Source organism: Balaenoptera physalus (genome assembly GCF_965194825.1).
Source record: "Balaenoptera physalus genome assembly, chromosome: 6".
In the NCBI taxonomy this organism is placed as follows: Eukaryota; Metazoa; Chordata; class Mammalia; order Artiodactyla; family Balaenopteridae; genus Balaenoptera; species Balaenoptera physalus.
Window position 1 is genome coordinate 77,861,361 of NC_138885.1, and position 26,484 is coordinate 77,887,844.

General features: G+C 34.6%; 1 protein-coding gene across 1 annotated transcript in view; it reads right to left on the bottom strand.

Annotated features, from left to right (window-relative positions):
• The window catches only part of LOC309663215 (uncharacterized protein), a 359,357-nt gene that overhangs the window by 51,347 nt on the left and 281,526 nt on the right, over positions 1–26,484 (bottom strand). Inside the window, exon 3 of the mRNA XM_082466839.1 lies at positions 8,058–8,163. Coding sequence (XP_082322965.1) covers positions 8,058–8,141 — 84 coding nt within the window. The 5' untranslated portion in view covers positions 8,142–8,163. The remainder of the gene's footprint in view (positions 1–8,057; positions 8,164–26,484) is intronic.

Consider the following 26,484-nt stretch of genomic DNA (forward strand, 5'->3'; position numbering starts at 1 on the left):
CAAACACAGTAAGTTAAGCAAAATGAGAAGACAGAAAAACACACAGCAGATGAAGGAGCAAGGTAAAAACACACCAGACCTAACAAATGAAGAGGAAATAGGCAGTCTACCTGAAAAAGAATTCAGAATAATGATAGTAAAGATGATCCAAAATATTGGAAATAGAATACACAAAATGCAAGAAACATTTAACAAGGATGTAGAAGAACTAAAGAGGAACCAAGCAATGATGAAAAACACAATACATGAAATTAAAAATACTCTAGAAGGGATCAATAGCAGAATAACTGAAGCAGAAGAACGGATAAGTGACCTGGAAGATAAAATAGTGGAAATAACTACTGCAGAGCAGAATAAAGAAAAAAGAATGAAAAGAACTGAGGAAAGTCTCAAGAGACCTCTGGGACAATATTAAATGCACCAACATTCGAATTATAGGGGTCCCAGAAGAAGAAGAGAAAAAGAAAGGGACTGAGAAAATATTTGAAGAGATTATAGTTGAAAACTTCCCTAATATGGGAAAGGAAATAGTTAATCAAGTCCTGGAAGCACAGAGAGTCCCACACAGGATAAATCCAAGGAGAAACATGCCAAGACACATATTAATCAAACTATCAAAAATTAAAGAAAACATATTAAAAGCAGCAAGGGAAAAATGACAAATAACACACAAGGGAATCCCCATAAGGTTAACATCTGATCTTTCAGCAGAAACTCTGAAAGCCAGAAGGGAGTGGCAGAACATATTTAAAGTGATGAAGGAGAAAAACCTACAACCAAGATTCCTCTGCCCAGCAAGGATCTCATTCAGATTTGATGTAGAAGTTAAAACCTTTACAGATAAGCAAAAGCTGAGAGAGTTCAGCACCACCAAACCAGCTTTACAACAAATGCTAAAGGAACTTCTCTAGGCAAGAAACACAAGAGAAGGAAAACACCTACAATAACAAACCGAAAACATTTAAGAAAATGGGAATAGGAACATACATATCGATAATTACCTTAAATGTAAATGGATTAAATGCTCCCACCAAAAGACACAGACTGGCTGAATGGATACAAAAATAAGACCCATATATATGCTGTCTACAAGAGACCCACTTCAGACCTAGGGACACATACAGACTGAAAGTGAGGGGATGGAAAAAGATATTCCATGCAAATGGAAATCAAAAGAAAGCTGGAGTAGCAATTCTCATATCAGACAAAATAGACTTTAAAATAAAGACTATTACAAGAGACAAAGAAACACACTACATAATCATCAAGGGATCAATCCAAGAAGAGGATATAACAATTGTAAATATTTATGCACCCAACATAGGAGCACCTCAATATATAAGGCAAATACTAACAGCCATAAAAGGGGAAATGGACATTAACACAATCATAGTAGGGGACTTTAACACCCCACTTTCACCAATGGACAGATCATCCAAAATGAAAATAAATAAGGAAACACAAGCTTTAAATGATACATTAAACAAGATGGACTTAATTGATATTTATAGGACATTCCACCCAAAAACGACAGAATACACATTTTTCTCAAGTGCTCATGGAACATTCTCCAGGACAGAACATATCTTGGGTCACAAATCAAGCCTTGGTAAATTTAAGAAAATTGAAATTGTATCAAGTATCTTTTCTGACCACAACACTATGAGACTAGATATCAATTACAGGAAAAGATCTGTAAAAAATAAAAACACATGGAGGCTACACAATACACTACTTAATAATGAAGTGATCACTGAAGAAATCAAAGGGGAAATCAAAAAATACCTAGAAACAAATGACAATGGAGACACGACGACTCAAAACCTATGGGATGCAGCAAAAGCAGTTCTAAGAGGGAAGTTTATAGTAATACAAGCCCACCTCAAGAAACAGGAAACATCTCAAATAAACAACCTAACCTTGCACCTAAAGCAATTAGAGAAAGAAGAACAAAAAACCCCCAAAGTTAGCAGAAGGAAAGAAATCATAAAGATCAGATCAGAAATAAATGAAAAAGAAATGAAGGAAACAATAGCAAAGATCAATAAAACTAAAAGCTGGTTCTTTGGGAAGATAAACAAAATTGATAAACCATTAGCCAGACTCATCAAGAAAAAGAGGGAGATGTCTCAAATCAATAAAATTAGAAATGTAAAAGGAGAAGTAACAACTGACACTGCAGAAATACAAACGATCATGAGAGATTACTACAAGCAACTCTATGCCAATAAAATGGACAACCTGGAAGAAATGGACAAATTCTTAGAAATGCACAACCTGCCGAGACTGAACCAGGAAGAAATAGAAAATATGAACAGACCAATCACAAGCACTGAAATTGAAACTGTGATTAAAAACCTTCCAACAAACAAAAGCCCAAGACCAGATGGCTTCACAGGTGAATTCTATCAAACATTTAGAGAAGAGCTAGCACCTATCCTTCTCAAACTCTTCCAAAATACAGCAGGGGGAGGAACACTCCCGAACTCATTCTATGAGGCCACGATCACCCTGATACCAACACCAGACAAAGATGTCAGAAAAAAAGAAAACTACAGGCCAATATCACTGATGACCATAGATGCAAAAATCCTCAACAAAATACTAGCAAACAGAATTCAGCAGCACATTAAAAGGATCATCCACCACGATCAAGTGGGGTTTATCCCAGGAATGCAAGGATTCTTCAATATACACAAATCAATCAATGTGATACACCATGTTAACAAATTGAAGGATAAAAACCATATGATCATCTCAATAGATGCAGAAAAAGCTTTCGACAAATTTCAACACCCTTTTATGATAAAAACCTTCTAGAGAGTAGGCATAGAGGGAACTTACCTGAACATAATGAAGGCCATGTATGACAAGCCCACAGCCAACATTGTTCTCAATTGTAGAAAACTGAAACCATTTCCACTAAGATCAGGAACAAGACAAGGTTGCCCACTCTTCACCACTATTATTCAACATAGTTTTGGAAGTTTTAGCCACAGAAATTAGAGAAGAAAAAGAAATAAAAGGAATACAAATCGGAAAAGAAGAAGTAGAACTGTCACTGTTTGCAGATGACATGGTACTATACATAGAGAATCCTAAAGATGCTACCAGAAATCTACTAGAGCTAATCAATGAATTTGGTAAAGTAGAAGGATACAAAATTAATGCACAGAAATCTCTTGCATTCATATACACTAATGATGAAAAATCTGAAAGAGAAATTAAGGAAACACTCCCATTTACCATTGCAACAAAAAGAATAAAATAACTAGGAATAAACCTACCTAAGGAGACAAAAGACCTGTATGCAGAAAGCTATAAGACACTGATGAAAGAAATTAAAGGTGATAGAAACAGATGGAGAGATATACCATGTTCTAGGATTGGAAGAATCAACATTGTGAAAACAACTCTACTACCCAAAGCAATCTACAGATTCAATGTAATCCCTATCAAACTACCAATGGCATTTTTCACAGAACTAGAACAAAAAATTTCACAAATTGTGTGGAAACACAAAAGACACTGAATAGCCAAAGCAAACTTGGGGAAGAAAAACCGAGCTGGAGGAATCAGGCTCCCTGACTTCAGACTATACTGCAAAGCTATAGTAATCAAGACAGTATGGTACTGGCACAAAACCAGAAATATAGATCAATGGAACTGGATACAAAGTCCAGAGATAAACCCAGGCACGGGGTCATCTTATCTTTGATAAAGGATGCAAGAATATACAATGGAGAAAAGACAGCCTCTTCAATAAGTGGTGCTGGGAAAACTGGACAGCAACATGGAAAAGAATGAAATTAGAACACTCCCTAACACCATACACAAACATAAAGTGAAAATAGGTTAAAGACCTAAATGTAAGGCCAGACACTATAAATCTCTTAGAACATATATGAAGAACGCTCTATGACATAAATCACAGCAAGATCCTTTTTGACCCATCTCCTAGAGAAAAGGAAACAAAAGAAAAATAAACAAATGGGACCTAATGAAACTTAAAAGCTTTTGTACAGCAAAGGAAACCATAAACAAGACAAAAAGACAACTCTCAGAATGGGAGAAAATATTTGCAAATGAAGCAACTGACAAAGGATTAATCTCCAAAATATACAAACAGTTCGTGCAGCTCAATATCAAGAAAACAAACAATCCAATCCAAAAATGGGCAGAAGACCTAAATAGACATTTCTTCAAAGAAGGTATACAGATTGCCAACAAACACATGAAAGGATGCTCAACATGACTAATCATTAGCGAAATTTAAATCAAAACTACAATGAGGTATCACCTCACACAGTACAGAATGGCCATCATCAAAAAGTCTAAAAACAATAAATGCTGGAGACGGTGTGGAGAAAAGGGAGCCATCTTGCATTGTTGTTGGGAATGTAAATTGATACAGCCACTATGGAGAACATTATGGAGGTTCCTTACAAAACTAGAAATAGAACTACCATATGACCCAGCAATTCCACTACTGGGCATATACCCTGAGAAACCCATAGTTCAAAAAGACTCATGTACCACAGTGTTCATTGTAGCACTATTTACAATCGCCAGGACATGGAAGCAACCTAAGTATCCATTGACAGATGAATGAATAAATAAGATGTGGCACATATATACAATGGAATATTACTCAGCCACGAAAAAAACAAAATTGAGTTATTTGTAGTCAGGTGGATGGACCTAGAGGCTCTCATACAGAGTGAAGTAAGTCAGAAAGAGAAAAACACATACTGTACGCTAACACATATATGTGGAATCTAAAAAAAAAAAAAAACTGAAATGGTTCTGAAGAACCTAGGGGCAGGACGGGAATAAAGATGCAGTCATAGAGGATGGACTTGAGGACACGGGAAGGGGGAAAGGTAAGCTGGGATGAAGTGAGAGAGTGGCATGGACATATATACACTATCAAATGTAAAATAGATAGTTATTGGGAAACAGCTGCATAGCACAGTGAGAGAAGCTTGGTGCTTTGTGACCACCCAGAGGGGTGGGATAGGTAGGGTGGGAGGGAGACGCTAGAGGGAGGGGATATGGGGATATATGTATACGTATAGCTGATTCACCTTGTTATACAGCAGAAACTAAGACAGCATTGTAAAGCGATTTTACTCCAATAAGGATGTTAATAAAAAACAAATAAAGAGAACCAGACCATGCTGGCACCCTAAAAAAAAAAAAAAAGACGTTAGATAAAAACTAAAGAAAATTAAAGAGTGTGTCCTTTATTTAATAACAATTTATCGATATTGGTTCATTAGTGGAGACACATGTACCAGGCTAACGTAAGATGTAAACACTAGGGGAAACTGTGTGTAGGAAGTTTATACAATTGTTTCTGCTTTTCTGCAAATCTAAAACTCTCCTATAATAATAAGTTTACTAAAAAATAAACAGGGTAGAAATAAAAATTTAGACATCTCTAACTTTGAAAATGGAGAAAAAGGAGGTCAGGTTTAAAGAGTTCAAACATTCTTACATTATTAAGAAGGAACCTAGAAGAAGAAATGATGAATATGCTTTGTTAAATTAGGTATGATACATTAACCTTCTTATTAACCTGTTTTCCTACAGAAGTGGGAGGAGATATATTGCTAAAGAAAGCAATCTCAGCAGTTGTCTTATGAACCCAACCGTTTTTGGTTTCTCCCATGCATCTCTAGTGATCTGAGAGAGCAATGCCCTTTACTGCCAATCTAACCTCTCTTTTAATAGGAAGACATCAATTCCCATTGTTACTTCCAATAATATAGGAGCAGTGGTGAATATTTGAGAATGAATTGCCTAGAAACTACTATTGCAATACCAAAGCTCTCAATCTTTTGGTTTTCTCTAGACCCCTCCTTCCCCTGTAATCACTTTGTGATACAGAACACACTTCGTAGTGCTTCTAACTTCTATGGCAGTCCTCTTTCATTCCCATGCTGATGTAACTTTGCTTCTTCAATTACATCTCATCTGCTTGTCACTGTTCAACTGTATTCCATATATTATATTATTAACACTTCTCCTGTGATTTTTGGGTATTTGCTATGGGAGGGAACGGCTGGTGGGGGCGGGGAAGGTGGCTGTGTTGCATCTATCATTTTGAAACAGTAATCCTTTCCACACAAATATCCATGTTTGAGTCATTCTCTGCGTAGTACCTCTGGAGCTCCTGCTCAATGGGGCATTTAGCTTAAATCAATATTTTTATAAGATGCTTTTGCAACGCAAGTTGCATGAGCTTTAAAAGACAGGAAAATAGGAACTGGAAATTGGGCAATGTTACATAGTAATGAGCATTAGCAGCGCTAAGTGACCCTGATCACATCACAATTTTGTTTCAGGGCTTTTGACTGTAAATGACTCTAATAATAGATTTGGTTGGTCATAAGCACAAAAAGTATCATTATTAAACTATTTATAGAAATAATATACAAATTTTATATAAAAGCAAGATGCAATATTTAAAAAGGTTTTTAAATGACATTTATTTTTATATATCAGTAATGTTAAAAAGTATATATATGCTTAATATACTAGCAATAAAAATTGGAGTTATAATTTTTAAAAATCTATCTCTATAAAATATAGTTTTAAATTAGTGTTTATTTTATTCAACATATTATACGATGACACATCGTATAATCAAATGTAGTACTGAAACTGTATGCCACTAAGTTTAACTTTCCAAATACTGTCTCTTTGAAATTAAGGAATTAGATAAGGAGATTAACCTTCTTTGGTAAATATCTATATTCTCTAGTGGTACTAAAATGCTGTGGAATAATCAGTAGGATGGTTTATTTCAAACTAGGTGCATTTTTCCCTTTTGTTTTTATTAAACAAGTGAATTCATATTATTCTTTATGAGGCTGCATTAATAGTTGGGAATGCAAATATTTATTTCTCAAAGTGTCTCTTTTTTTCTTCCATATATATCAGGAGAAGCTCACCATGTAAAAGACTGTAAATGAAACCGTAATAAAATGATGATACAACTATTTCTTACTTGCCATGATACTTCTTTCCTTAAAATAATCCACAGCCTTTATATGTGCCTATTTTTATAAGATTATGATCCAAATAAGATCAAGTTGCCTGGCTACTGTATTATTAATCTCCAAGATGTATAAATTTCTCAATGATTACAAATGAATAAAAAAATATTAATTTTTAATATCATCCTCCTTCAGGTTGAATATTACTGTCATTTCTGTTTTCACACCTGAAGACATGCCAAAATAAATGATTAAATAAAAATATAAATATTTAATATTACATTACAATGCATAAAAATAGTAAGGCTAGGTGTGAAAATTCACATCAGATCATATATCTTTTTCATCTAAAATGACCCAGTGTTAATAATGATACCGCTTGAATCAATGAGATGATAAGGTCAGGAAAAATTTGATTACTAGATTAAATTTGTAAGCTTTGTTTCTACGTAAAGCCACATACAATCTTAACAACACACCACAAATACAGACTAAAGTCAATGTGATTATATATCCACATCTATTTCAATAGCAGTCCATTCTCAGAAAAAGTTGTGTCAACATGTTAGTGATGATAGGAAGTTTTGGCTATCAACACAAAAGCATCACCTCTACAGCAAGAACAAAGCATAATGTCTTCTAAATATTGAGTTGGTAAACTTACATCTTCACTTTTAAACTTTCATCCAAACTTTTCTATTCCCACTATCCTAATTCAAGAGAAAGTATCTCTTACCTGGACCATCACAATTTCTTTTTTTTCTTTTTTTTTGAACTTTATTTTATTTATATTTTTATATAGCAGGTTCTTATTAGTTATCTATTTTATACATATTAGTGTACATATGTCAGTCCCAACCTCCCAATTCATCACACCACCCCCTCCACCACCACTTTCCCCCCTTGGTGTCCATATGTTTGTTCTCTACATCTGTGTCTCTATTTCTGCCCTGCACAATTTATTTCTTAAACTCCAACCTCTTACTCTATAATGTTTCTTTAACCTCTCTGAGAAGCCAGTATCTGAAAAACAGACATTACAATAAAAAATACCTTTCCAATTATGTTAGATTCTTCATCAGAAGCTTGTAATGGTGGCTCACTGCTGAAAGTAACGGTTCGCCAATCTCGTTGCATTTTATTAAAGTCACCATGGGAACTTAAAAAGGAACAAAAAACAAACAGTAAGCCATAGCCCAATCTCAGAAATTCTGGTTTATTTGGCCTGAGGTAAAGCCCATGTAAAGTATTTTCTAAAATCTCCCTAATGAGGGGGCAGGGTGGAGAATGACTGGATTTGAGTTTGAAGTCCCCAATCCATAGAAATATAATGTTCTTCCTCATTATTTTTACAGTTTAGTTGCATATTATAAACTATCCACACTCTCAACCACAACATGCTGCTCAGGGTCTCTGAGTCTAGTCTTATGCTTTCTCTGGACTAATTATTCTCTCCAATTCCTTCACTAATAACCCAAATCCTTCTAATTGTTAAAGGACCAGTTCAAGACATAGCATGATGAAACGTGATTTAATCACTTTTATCTACAAAAGGACACATGTACCCCAATGTTCATTGTAGCACTATTTACAATAGCCAGGACATAGAAACAACCTAAATGTCCAATGACAGATGAATGGATAAAGAAGATGTGGTACATGTATACAATGGAATATTACTCTGCCATAAAAAGGAACGAAATTGGGTCATTTGTAGAGATGTGGATGGACCTAGAGTCTATTATACAGAGTGAAGTAAGCCAGAAAGAGAAAAACAAATAGCGTGTATTAATGCATATATGTGGACTCTAGAAAAATGGTACAGATGAACCTACTTGCAGGGCAGGCATAGAGAAGCAGACATAGAGAACGGACATGTGGATGTGGATGGGGGAAGGAAAGTTGGGATGAATTGGGAGATTAGGATTGACATATATACACTACTATGCATAAAATAGATAGCTAGTGGGAACATGCTATAAAGCACAGGAGGCTCAGCTTGGTGCTGTGTTGACCTAGATGCGTGGGATGGGGGGGTGGGGGGTGGGGGGTGGGAGGGAGGTCCAAGAGGGAGGGAATATAGGTATACAGCTGATTCACTTCATTGTACAGCAGAAACTAACACAACATTGTAAAGCAATGTTGTAAAGCAATACTCCAATAAAAAATAAAATAAAAATCATTTATTATTAATTTTATCTAGATCTTTGTGTTTACATATTGATATTTCCCAATTGATTGCAAAGTCTGTTGTGGCTAGCATAACAGCTTCAGTTGTTCAGTAAAGTTCTCTCAGTACTTTATTTTATTTTATAATGTTACTGAGTCGGAGCTCACTCTGCTTGCTGCACAACAGGACAATAAATCGGGAGACAAGGTTTTGAAGCAAGGAGTACAGCTTTATTCGGAACGCCAGCAGACAGAGAAGATGGCAAACCAATGTGTCCAAAAAACCATCTTATCGGAGTTTGGATGCCAGTTTCTTTTATAGAACAGAGAGTGGGAGGAGGTGGGGAAGTAAAGTAAAAAGGTCCTAAATCTAGCAAATATCTCCTGGAATGGCCCGGAGGAGAGGAGATGTGGATGTGTTAATTTCTTCTTTCTTGCAGCCATTCACAGGTGGACAGGGTCTGGATACTTCCCTGAACAAAAGGCACTTTGGTTTAACATTCAGGCAGAGGGGCAGGGTTCCCCGAGGCAGGCCATCATGTATAGACAGTATCCTTTTAGTGAACAAAAGCAATGGGAAGCAAAGGTTAAAGTATAAGAAACAGATCAAACATGGAGTCAGGATTGGCTCTTCCCTGTTACAGTAATATTGATTGGACTTAGCACAAACCTATCAGTATTACAGAAGTCAGGTTATGCCTGGGTTTTCTTAATTTCTGTCACACACATATATTGCCTTCTTCATATACGCATTATATATAACAAGTATAGTATGATTTATTTAATATCTGATTTATATTGATTCATGTTTTTACTTAAGTATATTTATCTTAAAAGAAACTTTGTAATCTTGCTGTAAATATAAAACTAATATTTCTGGCTATAAAAAAAAGTGTAACAAGAAAAGTTATTCAACTGGATCTGACCTGATATCATAGTTTTCATCTTTTTGAAAGGAAAATATCAAGTTTTATAAAGTTGCTTTTGAATCTGGTCATTTGTCCTTGACTTATCAGAAAAACTGAAAGATTAAAAAGGAGGTCATTATTTGTAACTCTTTAAAATGTGATTTATATTTAACGTTATTTAATGCTTTATCAGCGTGCTATCTAAAAGCATTTGATGTATCAAGAGGACTATTACATGATTTTATATATTAACTTAATTTTTTAAATGAATTTATTTATTTATTTATTTATTTTTGGTCACATTGGGTCTTCGTTGCTGTGCATGGGCTTTCTTTAGTTGTGGCGAGTGGGGGCTACTCTTCCTGGCAGTGCATGGGCTTCTCACTGCAGTGACTTCTCTTGTTGTGGAGTATGGGCTTTAGGCACGCGGGCTTTAGTAGTTGTGGCTCGCGAGCTCTAGAGCACAGGCTCAGTAGTTGTGGCACATGGGCTTAGCTGCTCCGCGGCATGTGCGGTCTTCCCGGATCAGGGCTTGAACCCGTGTCCCCTGCACTGACAGGCAGATTCTTAACCACTGCACCACCAGGGAAGTCTCACGATTTTACATATTAACGTTAAAAATGTTCAACTGACAGTAATTCAAATACACCACACAGTATAAATTTTTCACATGAAATCATTCCAGACATGACTATATTTTTAATATCCATGTTTCTATAGAACAACTGCCTTTTATAAAGGAAAACTCAAGACTCCCTTTAGTGATTCTGGAGTATATGTTCAGTTTTTCACCTATCTATATCCCCCCAAGTCTGTGACTCAAGTTTCCAGAGCGGAAAAGAAGGGAGTAAAATTTTAGAAATGTGTTAGACTGCAATATATTTTACATGTGCTAAAGTGTTCTCTGGGCACCCAGAGATTTAAAGAAAAGCTTTTTCAACAAAGCCATTTGTCTACAATTGTTGAGTAACAGCATTTTATAGGGTCTAATCACCTTAGTTTTTAAGTAGCCAACATGCTAAGTGATATATTAACTTCAGCTTGAGGAGTTAATTGGAAGCAGTTGAGACAGTTCTAAAAATCCCAAATTTTTAATGTAAAAGGAGTTGAAAACAGATATTTGTGAAGATAGTTCAAAAGATAATTTAAAATACATTATAACTTGTTAAAAGAAAGGTTGGCCAACGCAATAGCTATACTCTCTCAGATATAAATATTTTTGTTCTTTTTTTCACATTTATCAGTGGACCAATTATGCAAAAAGCTCCTTTCTGGTTTTCTCCCTTGGTATAACTAGCATTTTCTATTGGCTTCTTAGGAAAATGTATCATATAACCCAGGCATCTAGATACATGTTAAAAGCCCATTGAGTCCTTCCACAAATAGAGAAATACCCTTATATTATTATTGTCTGCTTCAAGAAATTGGAAATTTAAAATGGAAGTATTCTTTTCTGAGTACAAAACTATAAAATCAGTACTTAATGGGTCAAAACAATGTTACACAAGACTTTAAAAGAAATGTAAAGAATCTTTGGTTGTATGACTTGAATGCAAGTTGTTTGAAGTCATTATTATGCGTAAATAAAGAATTTGACATTAAAATGAGGTGTTTGAATGCCACGGGAAAAAAATCCCAAAGATTGTGAAAGGAATCTAAGAAACAAATGTTGATGGTATTTTAGCCTTCACTGGATAGTGGAAAGGGCTCCAACTCAAGAATAGGAATATTACTTTAATGTGGCAAGCATGTCCCTAACATAAAGACAACTGTTACAATTTTAGCTTCTTCGATTTAGCTATAAAGATTATTCATTCAATTACATTCCCTGATTTTTTCCCCACATTTGCAAACTAAACTGTAATTAAAGCTAATTGGTTGGTTATTGTCTGTATTTCTACAGGAAGGTAGTATGAGTTCTTATTTTACATCCTGCCATATACTTGCAATTTTAAGGCAATGAGCGTTGAAGTGGCTTCAAATTCAGCATAACATCTTTTTATTAACTGCTATTTTTTATCAGCTTAAAAATAATAGTCAAGGGCTTATCCAAGACCATGCTACACTCTCTCTCTGTATCCAGAACACTTGAATAGGGCAATATTATAAGGCTCTGAGTGAACGCTAATGTTAATAGTGGGAAATTGGATTAGTAAATACTATTGAGGATAAAAATAAAGGTAAAACAAGAAATTGAGTGATGAAAATTCAGGAAGTGAAAACAAATTCTGCATGGGAATACTTATTGCAATAATATGACAGGGTCAAATAATTGAAAAGGCAAGATTGCACAGGGTATACTCATGCAAGGCTTTAGTAAAGGTAATGGGTATGGAGCAGTAGGAAAAAAAAAAAGCACAAGTAATAGCAGAGAAGTCCAAAGATTTCCAAATACAGTTCTCCAAAGTCCTTTATCCATCACACAGGTCATACTTTGGTTTTGGATTAGGAACCACCAAAGTATGTGCAGTATTTCTCAGTTCCAGAGGAGCCCATACAGGAGTTTACTAAGGGGTCTTTTTTTTTAATTGTTTTTTAATTGAAGTATAGTTGACTTACAACATTATGCTAGTTTCACGCATACAACATAGTAATTCCATATTTATAGAATATATTCCATACAAAGTTATTATAAAATATTGACTATATTACATGTGCTGTACATTATATCCTGCGACTTAGTTATTTTAAACCTAGTAGTTTCTGCCTCTTAATCCCCTTTACCTAGTTTTTTCCCCTCCACTGCCTCTCTCCCCTCTGGTAACAACTTGTTTGTTCTCTGTATCTGTGAGTTTATTTCTGTTTTGTAATATTTATTCATCTGTTTTATTTTTGAGATTCCACATATAAGTGAGAATATACAGTATTTGTCTTTCTATGTCTGATTTATTTCAGTAAGTATAATACCTTCCAGATCCATCTGTGTCATCACAAGTGGCAAAATTTCATTCATTTTTATGGCTGAGTAATGTTCCATTGTGTGTGTGTGTGCGTGTGTGTGTACCACATCTCCTTTATCTATTTATCTGTTGATGGACCCATAGTTGTGTCTATAATCTTGGCTATTGTAAATAATGCTGCTATGAACACAGGGGTACATATATCTTTTCGAACTGATGTTTTTGTTTTCTTTGGGAAAATACAAAGAAGTAGAATTGCTGGATCTTATGGTAGTTCTATTTTCAATTTTTTGAAGAATCTCCATACTGTTTTCCATAGTGGCTGCACCAATTTACACTCCAACCAACAGTGCATGAGGTTCCCTCTTCTACTGAGGGGTCTTTTATACCCCATTTGTCACTTGGCTAAGGCTGGGCTCAGTATCTGTTAAACCAGGAATAAACTATCAATGTCTACTTCTGTAAACAATGGAGACAAGTTAGTACCATGTGCTCCCAGGAGAGTTTTGAATTTTAAACAGCACATTATAAATCATTAGCTAGCACAGCTCATTCTTTTCTTGGCCAAACGATAAATATCAGACTTCCCCAGAGATAAGAATGAAGCTGCCCCAGTCCAGCTATAAGATAACTCTGACCTTGCAATCTCATAAAAGACTGAATGATGTGAACCTGGAAGAATAACTTAAGCCTCAGCCCTCAGTTTGCAAATTATTTTATAGGCCTTTTGGCCCCTATCATGTTCATTCTGAAAGAACCTAAAGAAGTCAAAGCTAAACCTTATATTGAGGTATAATACAAATAGCCACATAGTATTTATCTCAAAATTCAAAGGAGACTTAGTATAAATAAATCGATAAAATATTGACTGGCTACCACAGTAAATTATCAATATAATACCTACAACCTAACACAAACCACTCTAAAATTTCTCAGACCCATAATTACAAACCAACACTATAAAACAGTGTGTTTCATACCTTGACTACAGGTAAATGTTGTGGCAGTATTTTAGCAAAACAGTTCAGGCCAATTCCAGGTCTACTGAAATTAACCTTTACAGTGCACAATCCATGAGGTAAAGGGCTTAATAATCAAGTAAAATAAAGGATAAGTAAATTAAGTAAAAAAAAAATGACTACATGTATCAAACATCTACAATTTCTGAGGTCCTGTGCTAAAAGCTTTGCATTTATCTCCCTTTTAATCTTATAGCAACACTGTATAACTTCTTACCACTTTTCCTCCCAACTTTGTTAAAGTATAATTTATATACAATGAGATTCAACAACTTCAAGTGTACAGTGTGATGAGTTCTGGAAATTGTATATTGTCATGTAACAATTTACAATTGACACCTGAGAATTGAAAAATAATTTTCATTCTGGTTTCTCCATAGAAAACAGATATTAAGACTGCATGTCTAGGATATTCAGTATAAGGACTAGCCAGTGTAAACATGGCTATTTTCAAGATGAATACTGAAATATTACATTTAGCCTTACTGTTAGGTAACATTTTTTCTAGAGTAATCATGCTATGTTTTCTAATTCTCAGATAAAAGAAATTGTTCCTTTTTTTAAGAATGAAAGAATTTAGTCATTTTCTTACTCACCTGGGAATTGGCTAATCATCCATCTGAGTAGAAGGTTCTAACACAATGCACACATTTGCATTCTGAGTTTGGAAAAAATTTTAAAGAGATTTTGAAACACTAGGAATACATATTGTTGGGAAATACTCTTATGGAGAATGCCTTGCATCCATGGAAATTCATGGGCCATGATCTACTAGGGTAGATGAGCCAACCTACCTAAAAAATAAAATAAATAAGTTTAAAATGAAAAGAGTTTTTTTTCCGCAATGTGCAACAACTATGTCAACTAATATATTGTTTCTTGCCTTGTTTCATCGTATATTTACTATTCTCTTTCCTTATGATAGCCTTTTGTTTGCGGCATTTAGAGTATATTTTGCAAAACTGGTACATTTTTTAATCTCTTTCACCTGTTTCACCCCCCCCAACCCCCTTCCCCTCTGGCAACCACCCATTTGTTCTCTGTATCTATGAATCTGTTTTCATTTTGTTTTGTTTGTTTTGTTTTTTAGACTTCACATATAAGTGAGATCATACAGTATTTGTCTTTCTCCATCTGTCTGACTTACTTCACTTAGCATAATACCGCCTAGATCCATCAATGTGATCACAATAGCATTTTGTTATGAAGTTAAATTTATAACTACCATATAACCCAACAATTCTACTCCTAAGTATTTACCCCAAAGAAATGAAAACATGCCCATGTAAACACTTTAACCAAAAATTGTTTATACATCATAGCCTGAAGCGGAAAACGACCCAAATGCCCATCAACTGGTGAGCAGATAAATTTATTACATATAAAATTTATTACATCTATTACATCTAATACTACTCAGCAATAAAACAATGAGCTCATTGAAACATAGAGCATTTTCTCCACTTTAGAGAGTTCCCTAGCACTCTCCCTGACCCCCAGCATAAACAATGGTTGATTTTCTTTCTGTCATTAAATCTTTGTTTTTTTCTAGAATTTTATGCAAACATTTTCATAGAGAATGTAGTCTTTTACCTCTGGCTTTTTTCATTTAGCATAATGTTTTGAGCTTCATCCTTGTTGCTGCATGTATGAGATTAAGAGGCATAAACCTTCAGTTATAAAATAAATAAGCCACGGTGATGTAATATACAGCATAAGGAATATGGTCAATAATATTGTAGTATCTTTGTATGGGGAGAGATGGTTACTAGACTTATCATGGTGATTATTTCATAATGGTTGCAAATATCAAATCACTATGTAGTACACCTGAAACTAACGTAATATTGCATGTAAATATTGCATTTCAATTTAAAAAAAAGGGAAAATAGAAACTGCTAAATAGTTTTCAAAGTGAATGTACTATTTTGCATTCCTACCAGAAAGGTGTGAAATCTCCAGTTCTATATGTGCACCAATACTTGGTATTGCCATTCTTTTTATTCTTAGCCATTCTGGTGACTTTGTAGTGCTACCCTAATTATAAACAAGAATAAATTTTCCAAGAGAGATGATCCTAAAAAGAGAACTTTTTAAAAACTTTTCATTTTATATTGGAGTAGAGCCGATTAACAATGTTGTGATAGTTTCAGGTGCACAGCAAAGGGACTCAGCCATGCATATACATGTATCCATTCTCCCCCAAACTCCCCTCCCATCCAGGCTGCCACATACCATTGAGCAGAATTCCCTGTGCTATACAGTTGGTCTTTGTTGGTTATCCTTTCTAAATACAGCCATGTGTACAAACTCCCTATCTCCCCCTCCATCTTTCCCCCCCTCCAGGAAACCATAAGTTTGTTCTCTAAACATCCACTGACAGAGGAATGGATAAAGAAGATGTAGTACATATATACAATGGGACATTACTCAGCCATTAAAAAGAATGAAATAATGCCATTTGCAGCAACATAGATGGACCTAGAGATTGTCATACTGAGTGAAGTAAGTCAGACAGAGAAAGAGAAATAACGTATGATATCCCTTATATGAAGAATCGAAAAAGAAATAATGCAAATGAACTTATTTCAAAACAGAAACAGAGTCACAGACTTAGAGAATGTATTTAGACTATATTTCACATTGATATTGTAACACCGAGCCAATTTTTAAATTTATTATTCCTACAAATGTTCTGGACTAAAATGTATAAAATTACCTGTACTGATTAAGATTCTCAAATTAAGTAATGAATGTGAAGTTTTAATTTAAACCTTGGACTTTGAAACAACCTACAAAAATAGTAAATTTGATATGAATGAGTTAAAGTTCTTCAGGATCTCCTTTGTGTGTGTTTCTTTGTGTGTGTTTGTGCTTGTGTGTGTGTGTGAGAGAGAGAGAGGGTAAATAACCCAATCATTGTTTTACATGTGCAAAACGTCTTCCCCACTCTCTCATGCTGTGGCCTCATTTTCAAATGCATTAACTTCACATGGATCTACAGTGAAACATATTGTCAATCTCTCAGTTCTTTGGTGGGGAGAAATGGGTACAAAGTACACCATATGCCCTCTTACTCAACAAGCGACCTTAATGAACTATAAGCAGACAATCTGTACTGAGTATAAATCAGTTTGTACTAAGTATTGAATCAATTTCTATGAAAATTCTTAATATGAAATATATTGAACTTAAAATTATTTCTAAATAATTTCAATCTTATATTATCACCGATCATCTCCTTTATTTAGCACCTTGCAACCCACAAAATTTTTATTCTTCATAGCTCTACATGGTAGATATTTTTATTATCTCCATTTCAAATATATGGAAGCAAAGGTACAAGGATAAGTAACTAGATCAAAGCAGTACAGCTAGAAAATAATTGGGTCAGGACTTAAACACAAGCAGTTGCCCCCAGAGTTGGTACACTTAACCTGAAAGTATACTAATTCGATTCTTAAAATATTAATAAACCATCTTAAAAGCTGTATTCTTATTGCCAATAGAGACTACCCCAAATAAACAAATACCTTGAAAAAGAAAAAATACATATACATAAGAATTTAGATTGAATTTTATAAATAGCATTTCTTTTAAGCTCTCTGCCAGTCTTAATTTTACATTAGAGATTAGCAAAAAAGCAATTACTTTCAATACTTGTACAATTTTTATAGTTTTTTGTTTGTTTTTTCTTTGATTTGAATATGCCAGATGATAGGAAAAAGATGAAACTCTATTAGATGGTAATATGGTCTAGGAATCCAGATATATGAGAATACTGCCCAATACCATCCTCTACTTTTTCCAAAGGTTCTTAATGGATTAGAGACCTACATGAAAGAATGGCAAGGGAAGAAAAGCCACTTTATTGGTTGTTGAACTTTGAGTCTAATGTTCCAATCCAGAAATCTGGTAAAAATAGACTGAAGCATAACAGTAATGGGATGCATATCCTGCTTCCCATGCTCAAATCTGAATCATAGAATTTTACAATCCTTTGGAGATCCACAGAAGGTGGAAGCATCTGATCACGTGAAAGGAGGAAGCAGAAGTACGTCAAACCCAGCTATTTTCTGGGAATGCCTGCAAAAATTTCATACTCGGTGTCTTGGAATATGATCAATTAGATTAGTTATCCTAAATGCCTGCAGAAAAAAAAAGAAAACAAAACAGAACAAAACACACTTCTCTCCAGGTCTTTGCAGCTTCCAACTAAATTAGGTACCTCCACTGCCTAAACCAGGCCACCTACAACTCTGCATCAACTTTTACTACCTGTGAGCTCAGAGCCTAGAGATTCACATTCGTTGCTGTTAAGTTTGGGGTTAATTTTCAGAGTTCTGAAAAAGTTAATTCTGCCAGTCTTTGCTAGTTTATTTTTGTTTCAGTGGAGGAACCAATTTTTTGAGCTCCCTCCTTGCCATTTTCTGTGATATCAGCGTCTGTGGCCTATATATACATTTTTATAGCTCCCTTTAGTGCCTGGTACACATGAGGTTTGATTAACTCTTTTTTTTTTCTCCAAAAAATGATTTATTTATCCATTTATATAGCTATTGAATGAGCAGTCAAAAGAATATTATACATGCACATACACCTCCAAAATGAAAATGGTGTATATATTTATATTTGCTATTTTCATTAAGATTCAAAAAAATATTTTCAAACCTTCACTGAGTACACTGTGTTCTAAATACATTTGAACTAATTATGTTCAATATAACACCTTATAATATAGTTCTTTTCTAAACAAATTTAATTTATTTATTTTTGGCTGTGTTGGGTCTTCGTTTCTGTGCGAGGGCTTTCTCTAGTTGTGGCAAGCGGGGGCCTTGATTTACAATTCAATATATTATTTTCAGTTTGTTTATAAAGTGTTCTTTTAAAATTTTGATTTAATTTCCATTTGATAAATTATTTTTTGTTCTAGTCAATGAAAGTCTTCAGGAGAGATCTGTTTCTTTGTCTTTCCCAACTTCTAGAGGTCTTCTGCATTCCTTGGCTCTGGGTCCCTTCTTTGCATCACTTCAAATACTTGCTTACGTTGTCCCATCTCCTATTGTCTCCTTTGACCTTCTTGCTTCCCTCTTATAATAAGCCTTGTGATTACATCATTTAGTGCACATCCAGATAATCCAGGCTAACCTCCCTATCTCAAAATTCTTAACATGATAACATCTGCAAAGTCCTTTTTTACCATGTAAAGTAACATTCACAGGTTCTGGGGATTAGGATATGGATATCTTTGGGGGCCATTATTCAGCCTACCACAGAAATGATTTTAAAGAAAACAAAACCAAGAAAACAAGAAGCATCAATAACAATATAAAATTAATTTTATATTTTATAAAAGTAATTATAAACCTCACTAATAGTTTCTGATGTTAAAACTTTGCATTTAAGTTTAGATTCTTTCACTTTCTACATTAAAATATTTCATTATTACAATGTACTTTCATAAACCCTCTAGATCAAAGCAGATGCCTGCATTTCTTTTCTACGTTTTAATATTATGTGATTATATAGTGACAGAATTATAAACATCAGAAAAATTGAATGGCCCTAATTCACCAGAATCATCCAGTTACTCATGGTAAAATAATTTATGGGCGTTCCAGGCTAATTTCACAGGAAAACATGTTAAAAGGCCTCAGGCAGATCCATTTAGTAAATGCAGCCTGTGGCTAGGAAGAGTGGAGTTCAACGTTGGTTAAAAAGAGCCATTGAGTTTTCTGCTGAGATGAACTTGTAGATGAAATTGTTATTCCCCATAAGCTTACCATCTTAAATTATTTTCAAGTGCATGTTGCTGAGTTGTTGTTTTTTCCTTTCCCTTTCCTCTTTGTCTCCCAGCTAGAATGTAAGGTCTATTAGAGCAGAACACTTGTCTGTCTTCTTCATTACTCTATCAGTGCCTGGCTGACATTAGGTTTCAATAAGTAGTAAATAATCAATAATTAATGCTTTCATTTGATTTTTGTCAAATGTCAATCAGTTTGTTTTGTGTTGTCACAAATCTTCACATGAAAAGCTCATAAAAGCACCTAACATCAAAACATCAAATTACATGAGGCAAAAACTGGTAGAACTGCAAGGAGAAATAAATAAACCCACTATCATAGTTGGAGACTTCATAACCCCTCTCTCTGAAATGGACAGGTCCAGCAGGCAAAAAATCAGTAAGGATGAACTCAACAACACCATCAATCAGCTGGATATAATTGATGTCTATAGATTACTTCTCCAACAACAACACAATATACATTTTTATCAAGCTCACAGGGAACAGTCACCAAGGTAAACCACATTGTGGGCCACAAAACACACATTAAGGAATTTAAAAGAATAGAAGTCATACAATGGCTGCTTTCAAACTATAATGGAATTAAACTAGAAATCAATAACAGAAAGATAACTAGAAAATCCCAAAATATGTGGAGTTTAGAAAACACACTTTAAAATAACCTATGGGACAAAGATGAAATCTCGAAAAAAATTAAAAGTATTTTGAATTAAATGAAAATGAAAACACAACATATCAAAATTTGTGGGATGCAGTGAAAGTGGTGCTTAGAGGGAAATTTATAGCACTGAATGCATATATTACAAAAGAAGAAAGATGTAAATTCAGTAATCAGAGTCTCCACCTTGGGAAACTAGAAAAACAAGAGCAAATTAAGTCCAAAGTAACCAGAAAAAAAGAAAAAAAGAAATAATAATTAGAGCAGAAATCAATGAAATTGAAAATAGGAGATCAATATTGAAAATCAGCAAAACTGAAACTGGTTCTTTGAAAAGGACAATAAAATTTATAAGCCTCTAGCCAGACTGACTAAGAAAAAAAGAAAAAGAAAACAAATAACTAATATCAGAAATGAAAGGGGAGATGTCACTACAGATCCCATGGAAATTAAAAAAATAATAATAAAGGAATACTATCAACAACTCTATGCCCACAAATTTGATAACCTCGATAAAATGGATCGAATTCCTTGAAAAACTCTGCCAAAATGCACACAGGGAGAAACAGACAGTCTGAATAGGTCTACTTCTATTAAAGAAATTGAATCCATAATTAATTACCTTTTAAAATAGAAAACATCAGGTCCAGATGGGTTCACTGGTGAATTCTCCCTAACATTTAAGAAAGAAATTATACCAATACCCTATAATCCCTTTCAGAGGCTAAAAGCAGAAGGAATACTTTCAGACTCATTCTATGAGGCCAGCATTACACTAATACCAAAACCAAAGATATTACAAGGAAGAAAAAAGTCCCTAAGATAAATATCTCTCATGAAAATAGATGTAAAACTTCTCAATAAAATATTAGCAAAATGAGTCCAAAAAAGTACAAAAAGAATTACACATCACAGCCAAGAGATTTATCCCAGGTATACCAGGCTGGTTCAACATTTGATAATCAATTCATGTAGTCCATCACATCAACAGACTAAAACATGAAAAATTACATGATCATACCAATAGATACATAAAAAGCACTTTACAAAACCTAACATCCATTTATGATAAAAATTCCCATCAAACTAGGGGTAGAGGGGAACTTTCTCAGTTTGATAAAGACTATCTACTAAAACCCTACAGCTAACATCATACTTAATGGTGAGAAACTCAAAGCTTTCCCACTAAGATCAGGTACAAGGCAAGGATGTCTCCTCTCACCACTCCTTTTTAACATTGTACTGGAAGTCCTTGCTAATGTAATAAGGCAAAAAAAAAAAAAAGGAAATAAAAGGTAAACAGATGGGGAAGGAAGACAAAACTGTCTTTGTTCACAGATGAAATAATTATCTATGGAGAAAATTTGAAAGAACTGACAAATAAACTCCTGGAACTAATAAGTAATTATAGCAAGATTGCAGGATACAAGGTTAATATACAAAAGTCAGTTGCTTTCCTATATATCAATAATAAACAAGTAGAATTTAAAATTAAAAGCATAATATCTTTTATAGTAGCACCCCCCAGGAATGAAATACATAAGTGTAAATCTAACAAAATATGTGCATGATTTATATGAGGAAAACTACAAAATGCTGATGAATGGAATCAAGTAGGAACTAATAAAATGGAAAGATAGCCTGTGTTCATAGAAAGGAAGACACAGTATTGTCAAGATGTCAGATCTTCCCAACTTGACCTATAGATTCAATACAATTCCAATCAAAAATCCAGAAAATTATTTCATGGATATTGACAAACCAATCCTAAACTTTATATGGAGAGGCAAAAGACCCACAATAGCCAACACATATTGAAGGAGAAGAACAAAGTTGTAGGACTCTGACAGTCCCCAACTTCAAGAGTTACTATAAAGCTACAGTAATCAAACCAGTGTTGTATTGGGCTTCCCTGGTGAGGCAGTGGTTAAGAATCCACCTGCCAATGCCGGGGACTCGGGTTCGAGCCCTGGTCTGGGAAGATCCCACATGTCGTGGAGCAACTAAATACATGTGCTACAACTACTGAGCCTGCGCTCTAGAGCCCGTGAGGCACAACTACTGAGCCCACGCGCCACAACTACTGAAGCCTGTGCACCTAGAGCCTGTGTTCCACAAGAGAAGCCACCACAATGAGAAGCATGTGCACCGCAAGGAAGAGTAGGCCCTGCTTGCTGCAACTAGAGAAAGCCCGCACACAGCAACGAAGACCCAAAATAAATAAATAAAATAAATAAAAAAAACAGTGCTGTATTGATGAACAGAATAGAGAGCCCAGAAATAGACCTGCATAAATATAGTCAACTGACCTTTGACAAAAGTGCAAAGGCAATGCAATGGAGCAAAGAGAGACTCTTCAACAAATGGAGCTGGAACAACTGGACATCCACATGCAAAAAAATAAATCCAGACGCATAACTTTTGTAACTTTTCACAAAAATTAACTCAAAATGGACATAGATCTAAAGGTAAAACCCTAGAAGATAATGTAAGAAAAAACCTAGATGGTGATGCCTTTTTAGGTACAACACCAAAGACACAATCCATGAAAGAAATAATTGATAATCTGTACTTCATTAAAAATAAAAGTTTCTGTTCTGTGAGAGACAATATCAGGAGAATGAGAGGACAAGCCACAGACTGGGAAAAAATATTTGCAAAAGACACATCTGATAAAGGACTGGTATCCCAAAATATCCAAAGAACTCTTAAAACTCAACAATAAGAAAACAAACAACCTGATTAAAAAATGGACCAAAGAGCTTAACAGACACCTCATCAAAGAAGATATATATTGATGACAAATAATCATATGAAAAAATGCTCCACATTTCAATCATCATGGAAATGCAAATTAAAATAATGATGAAATACACCAAGTAGAATGGCCAAAATCCAGAACACTGACAACACTAAATGTTGGTGAGGATGTGAAGCAACAGGAGCTTTCATACATTGCTGGTGATAATGCAAAATGTTACAGCCACTTTGAAAGACAGCTTGGCAGTTTCTTACAAAACTAAACATACTCTTACCATACGATCCAGAAATAGTGCTCCCTGGTATTTAACTAAAGGAGTTGCAAACTTATGTCCACACAAAAACCTGCACAAAGATATTTATAGTAGCTTTATTCACAATTACCAAAGCTTGGAAGCACCCAAATGTAACAAATGTACCAGTGTGATTGGGGATGTTGATAATGGAGGCTGTGCATAGGTAGGGGTAGGGTCTGTATAAGAGATCTCTGTACCTTTTTCTCAATTTTGTTGTAAACTTAAAACTGCTCCAAAAATCCTTTTAAAAACTCATAAAAGCAAAGAAAATTGTCAAAACACCAGTATTAATTGGTTTCTCTCATTCTAGAAATTTCTTCAAGAATTGTAGATTGTGGGGAGTATGACATGACCAAGATGGCCAAATAGGTCATTCCTGACTTCACTCACCCTCACAAGAAAAACAACTAACAACTATTCAAGAACAAGACACAACTGAGAGAATCCTAGAACATGGGGTGAGGCTGAAGCACCCCCCCCCACCCCATCCTGTATCACAGAGATCAAGACAGACTGCAGTAGAAGAATAACAGAAGTGTCTACATGTTGACTACATTGAACCTCCTCTATGCCAGCCAAGTACATGCAGAGAGATCTGCCTGGTTTGATCCATTTATTCACATCCATATGTCTTCTTATCTATCGACACAGAACCCAGAATTTCTACAAAGTTCTACGGGAAAGGGTACATATTTATTAAAAGTTTTTCTTTATTAAATTTTTTCAATTACTAAAGTGACAATGTACCATGATTTGCTCAGTAAAGTTCCACTTTATGCCTCTTGTTCTCTGTACTTACTAATAGTAGATTGGCAGGGATTGGGCAATAAGTGACACATTCACCTTGTGAATAACCTCACTTGAGTATGATTATGCCATCTCTTTCCTGTTGTGACCTTGACAGATATAGATCATTATAAAATATGAATTATACTTAATAATTATTCAGTAAATGGTATGTGAACATGATTACTTTAGCTCTTAATAACAGATTATTAACAATATATACATCCAGAAGTGATTGATAAATTAAATGTAAAAAAGTTTAATATCCAATTTGGTGTTAAAATGATTCCTGCACAAACTTGATTTGTTATTTAGTTCAGATTTAACTGCAGAATAGGAAATGTTGTAAAAATTACTTCATTCAGCTCATGAAGTGACCTTGTCACTGCAGAGGATGCTTGATTAATGAGAGTTTTTGATATTCTTTTGTAGGTAGATTTTCCAGTAGTATTCTGATATTATTAAAATTTTCTATGCGGTTTAATCTTATGTTTCCATAATGAACTATAGAATAGCCTGAATAACCCATGACGGTATGAGTTTTATGGTTTTATGGTAAGAGATTTGAAGGTATTTATTGAAATCCTCACAAAAGTAGACTCAATAGGCTCAACAATGTTCCCACATTATTAATCCAATTGTGAAAAAAATTGCCTAGGAAGAGCTAATAATATACCTTGTTTGTTTGTTCTAGCTGTTAGGAGAATCTAAAAGGCTGATCTCAGCTTTTTACCAATAGTTCTGTTGCTTTAGGCTGCTTACTGTAAACTGAAGTTCCCAGAAGTTAATCTTTTCACATACTAGAAATCCATAAGCTATTATTTTGTAAATATAACTATTTTTAAGTGAATTAATGCATATGTATGTGTATTTTCATTTATGCTGCATTTACTTTTTGTTATTGGTTGAAGTTGTCCCCTCCAAATGGTTTGGTGGAGTCCTAATCCCCAAAACCTAAGAATGTTACCTTATTTGGAGATACGGGTCTTTATAGCAGTAATCAAGTTAAAATGAAGTCATTAGGGTGGGCCGTAATCCAACATGATTGGTACCCTTATAATAAAAGGGGAAATTTGAACACAGAGATAGACACATACAGGGAAGATGATGTGAAGAGATAAAGGAAGAAGAAAGCCAACCACAAGCCAAGGAGACAGGCCTGGAATAGATTTTTTCCTCACAGTCCTCAGAAGAAACCAATACTGCTGACACCTTGGTTATGAACTTCTAGCTTCCAGAACTGTGAGACAATAAATTTCTATTGTTTAAGCATTCTAGTTTGTCATTCTCTGTTACAGCAGCCCTAGAAAACTAACACACTTCCAAAAAGTAATAAAACATTTCCACTAAGCCAGTCTCTGACCTTTCAAGTAGTCAAGGCAAAAAAAAAAAAAAAAAAAAAAAAAATCTCATCTCTTGTTAGAAGAAAAATAAGAATACTGTAGATATTTTTCCAGTCACTGTATTCTAGATATTTTCATAGATCATAATAAAAATAAAGGACAGCTAATAATGTTTTGACAAAACCTTCATAATGAGAATTGCAAGAATGTTCTCATATAAACACTTTATTAATACCAAAGGTCATTTTTCTGTATCTGCTAATGGAAAAATAGCATGTTGCTATTCCTGCTGTTCTCACCAAGATCACCTTAAAAACTCTGGAGTGTATTCCAAATAAAAATTTATTTGAAGACATTATAAAGTTATCACAGAACTGAAGACTTCAGAAACAATGTCCTGGGATAAAGGAAAATACAAGTCTGATTCCTACAGCACTTTTCTGTAAATGGCACAGAATAGAGAGTCTTAGAATTCAAGCAAAAAGAGGCAGAAGCCAGTGTTTGAAAAATGAGGAAAAAAAAGAAAGAGGGACTTAGTAAACATTCCAAACTTGCAGTTAGAATTCCAGAAGAGCTACACTCTTGAGTGAGGTAAAGAAACAATCCTTAGGAAATATTAAATCCAGTCTCAAGTCAACACAATCCTAGACTGAATAAAAGTGACCTATCCCTATCAACACTGCACACCAGATAGTCAGAATTCATCCTCACTAGATGAACTCCTAAAACAAGGCAGCATGCCTCAACGTTTTCACAAGGGAGTTCAACCAAACTTTGAAAGCCCAGATAATCTTTTTTAAAAAAATATATTCATAACAGTGTTTTAGAATGTAGA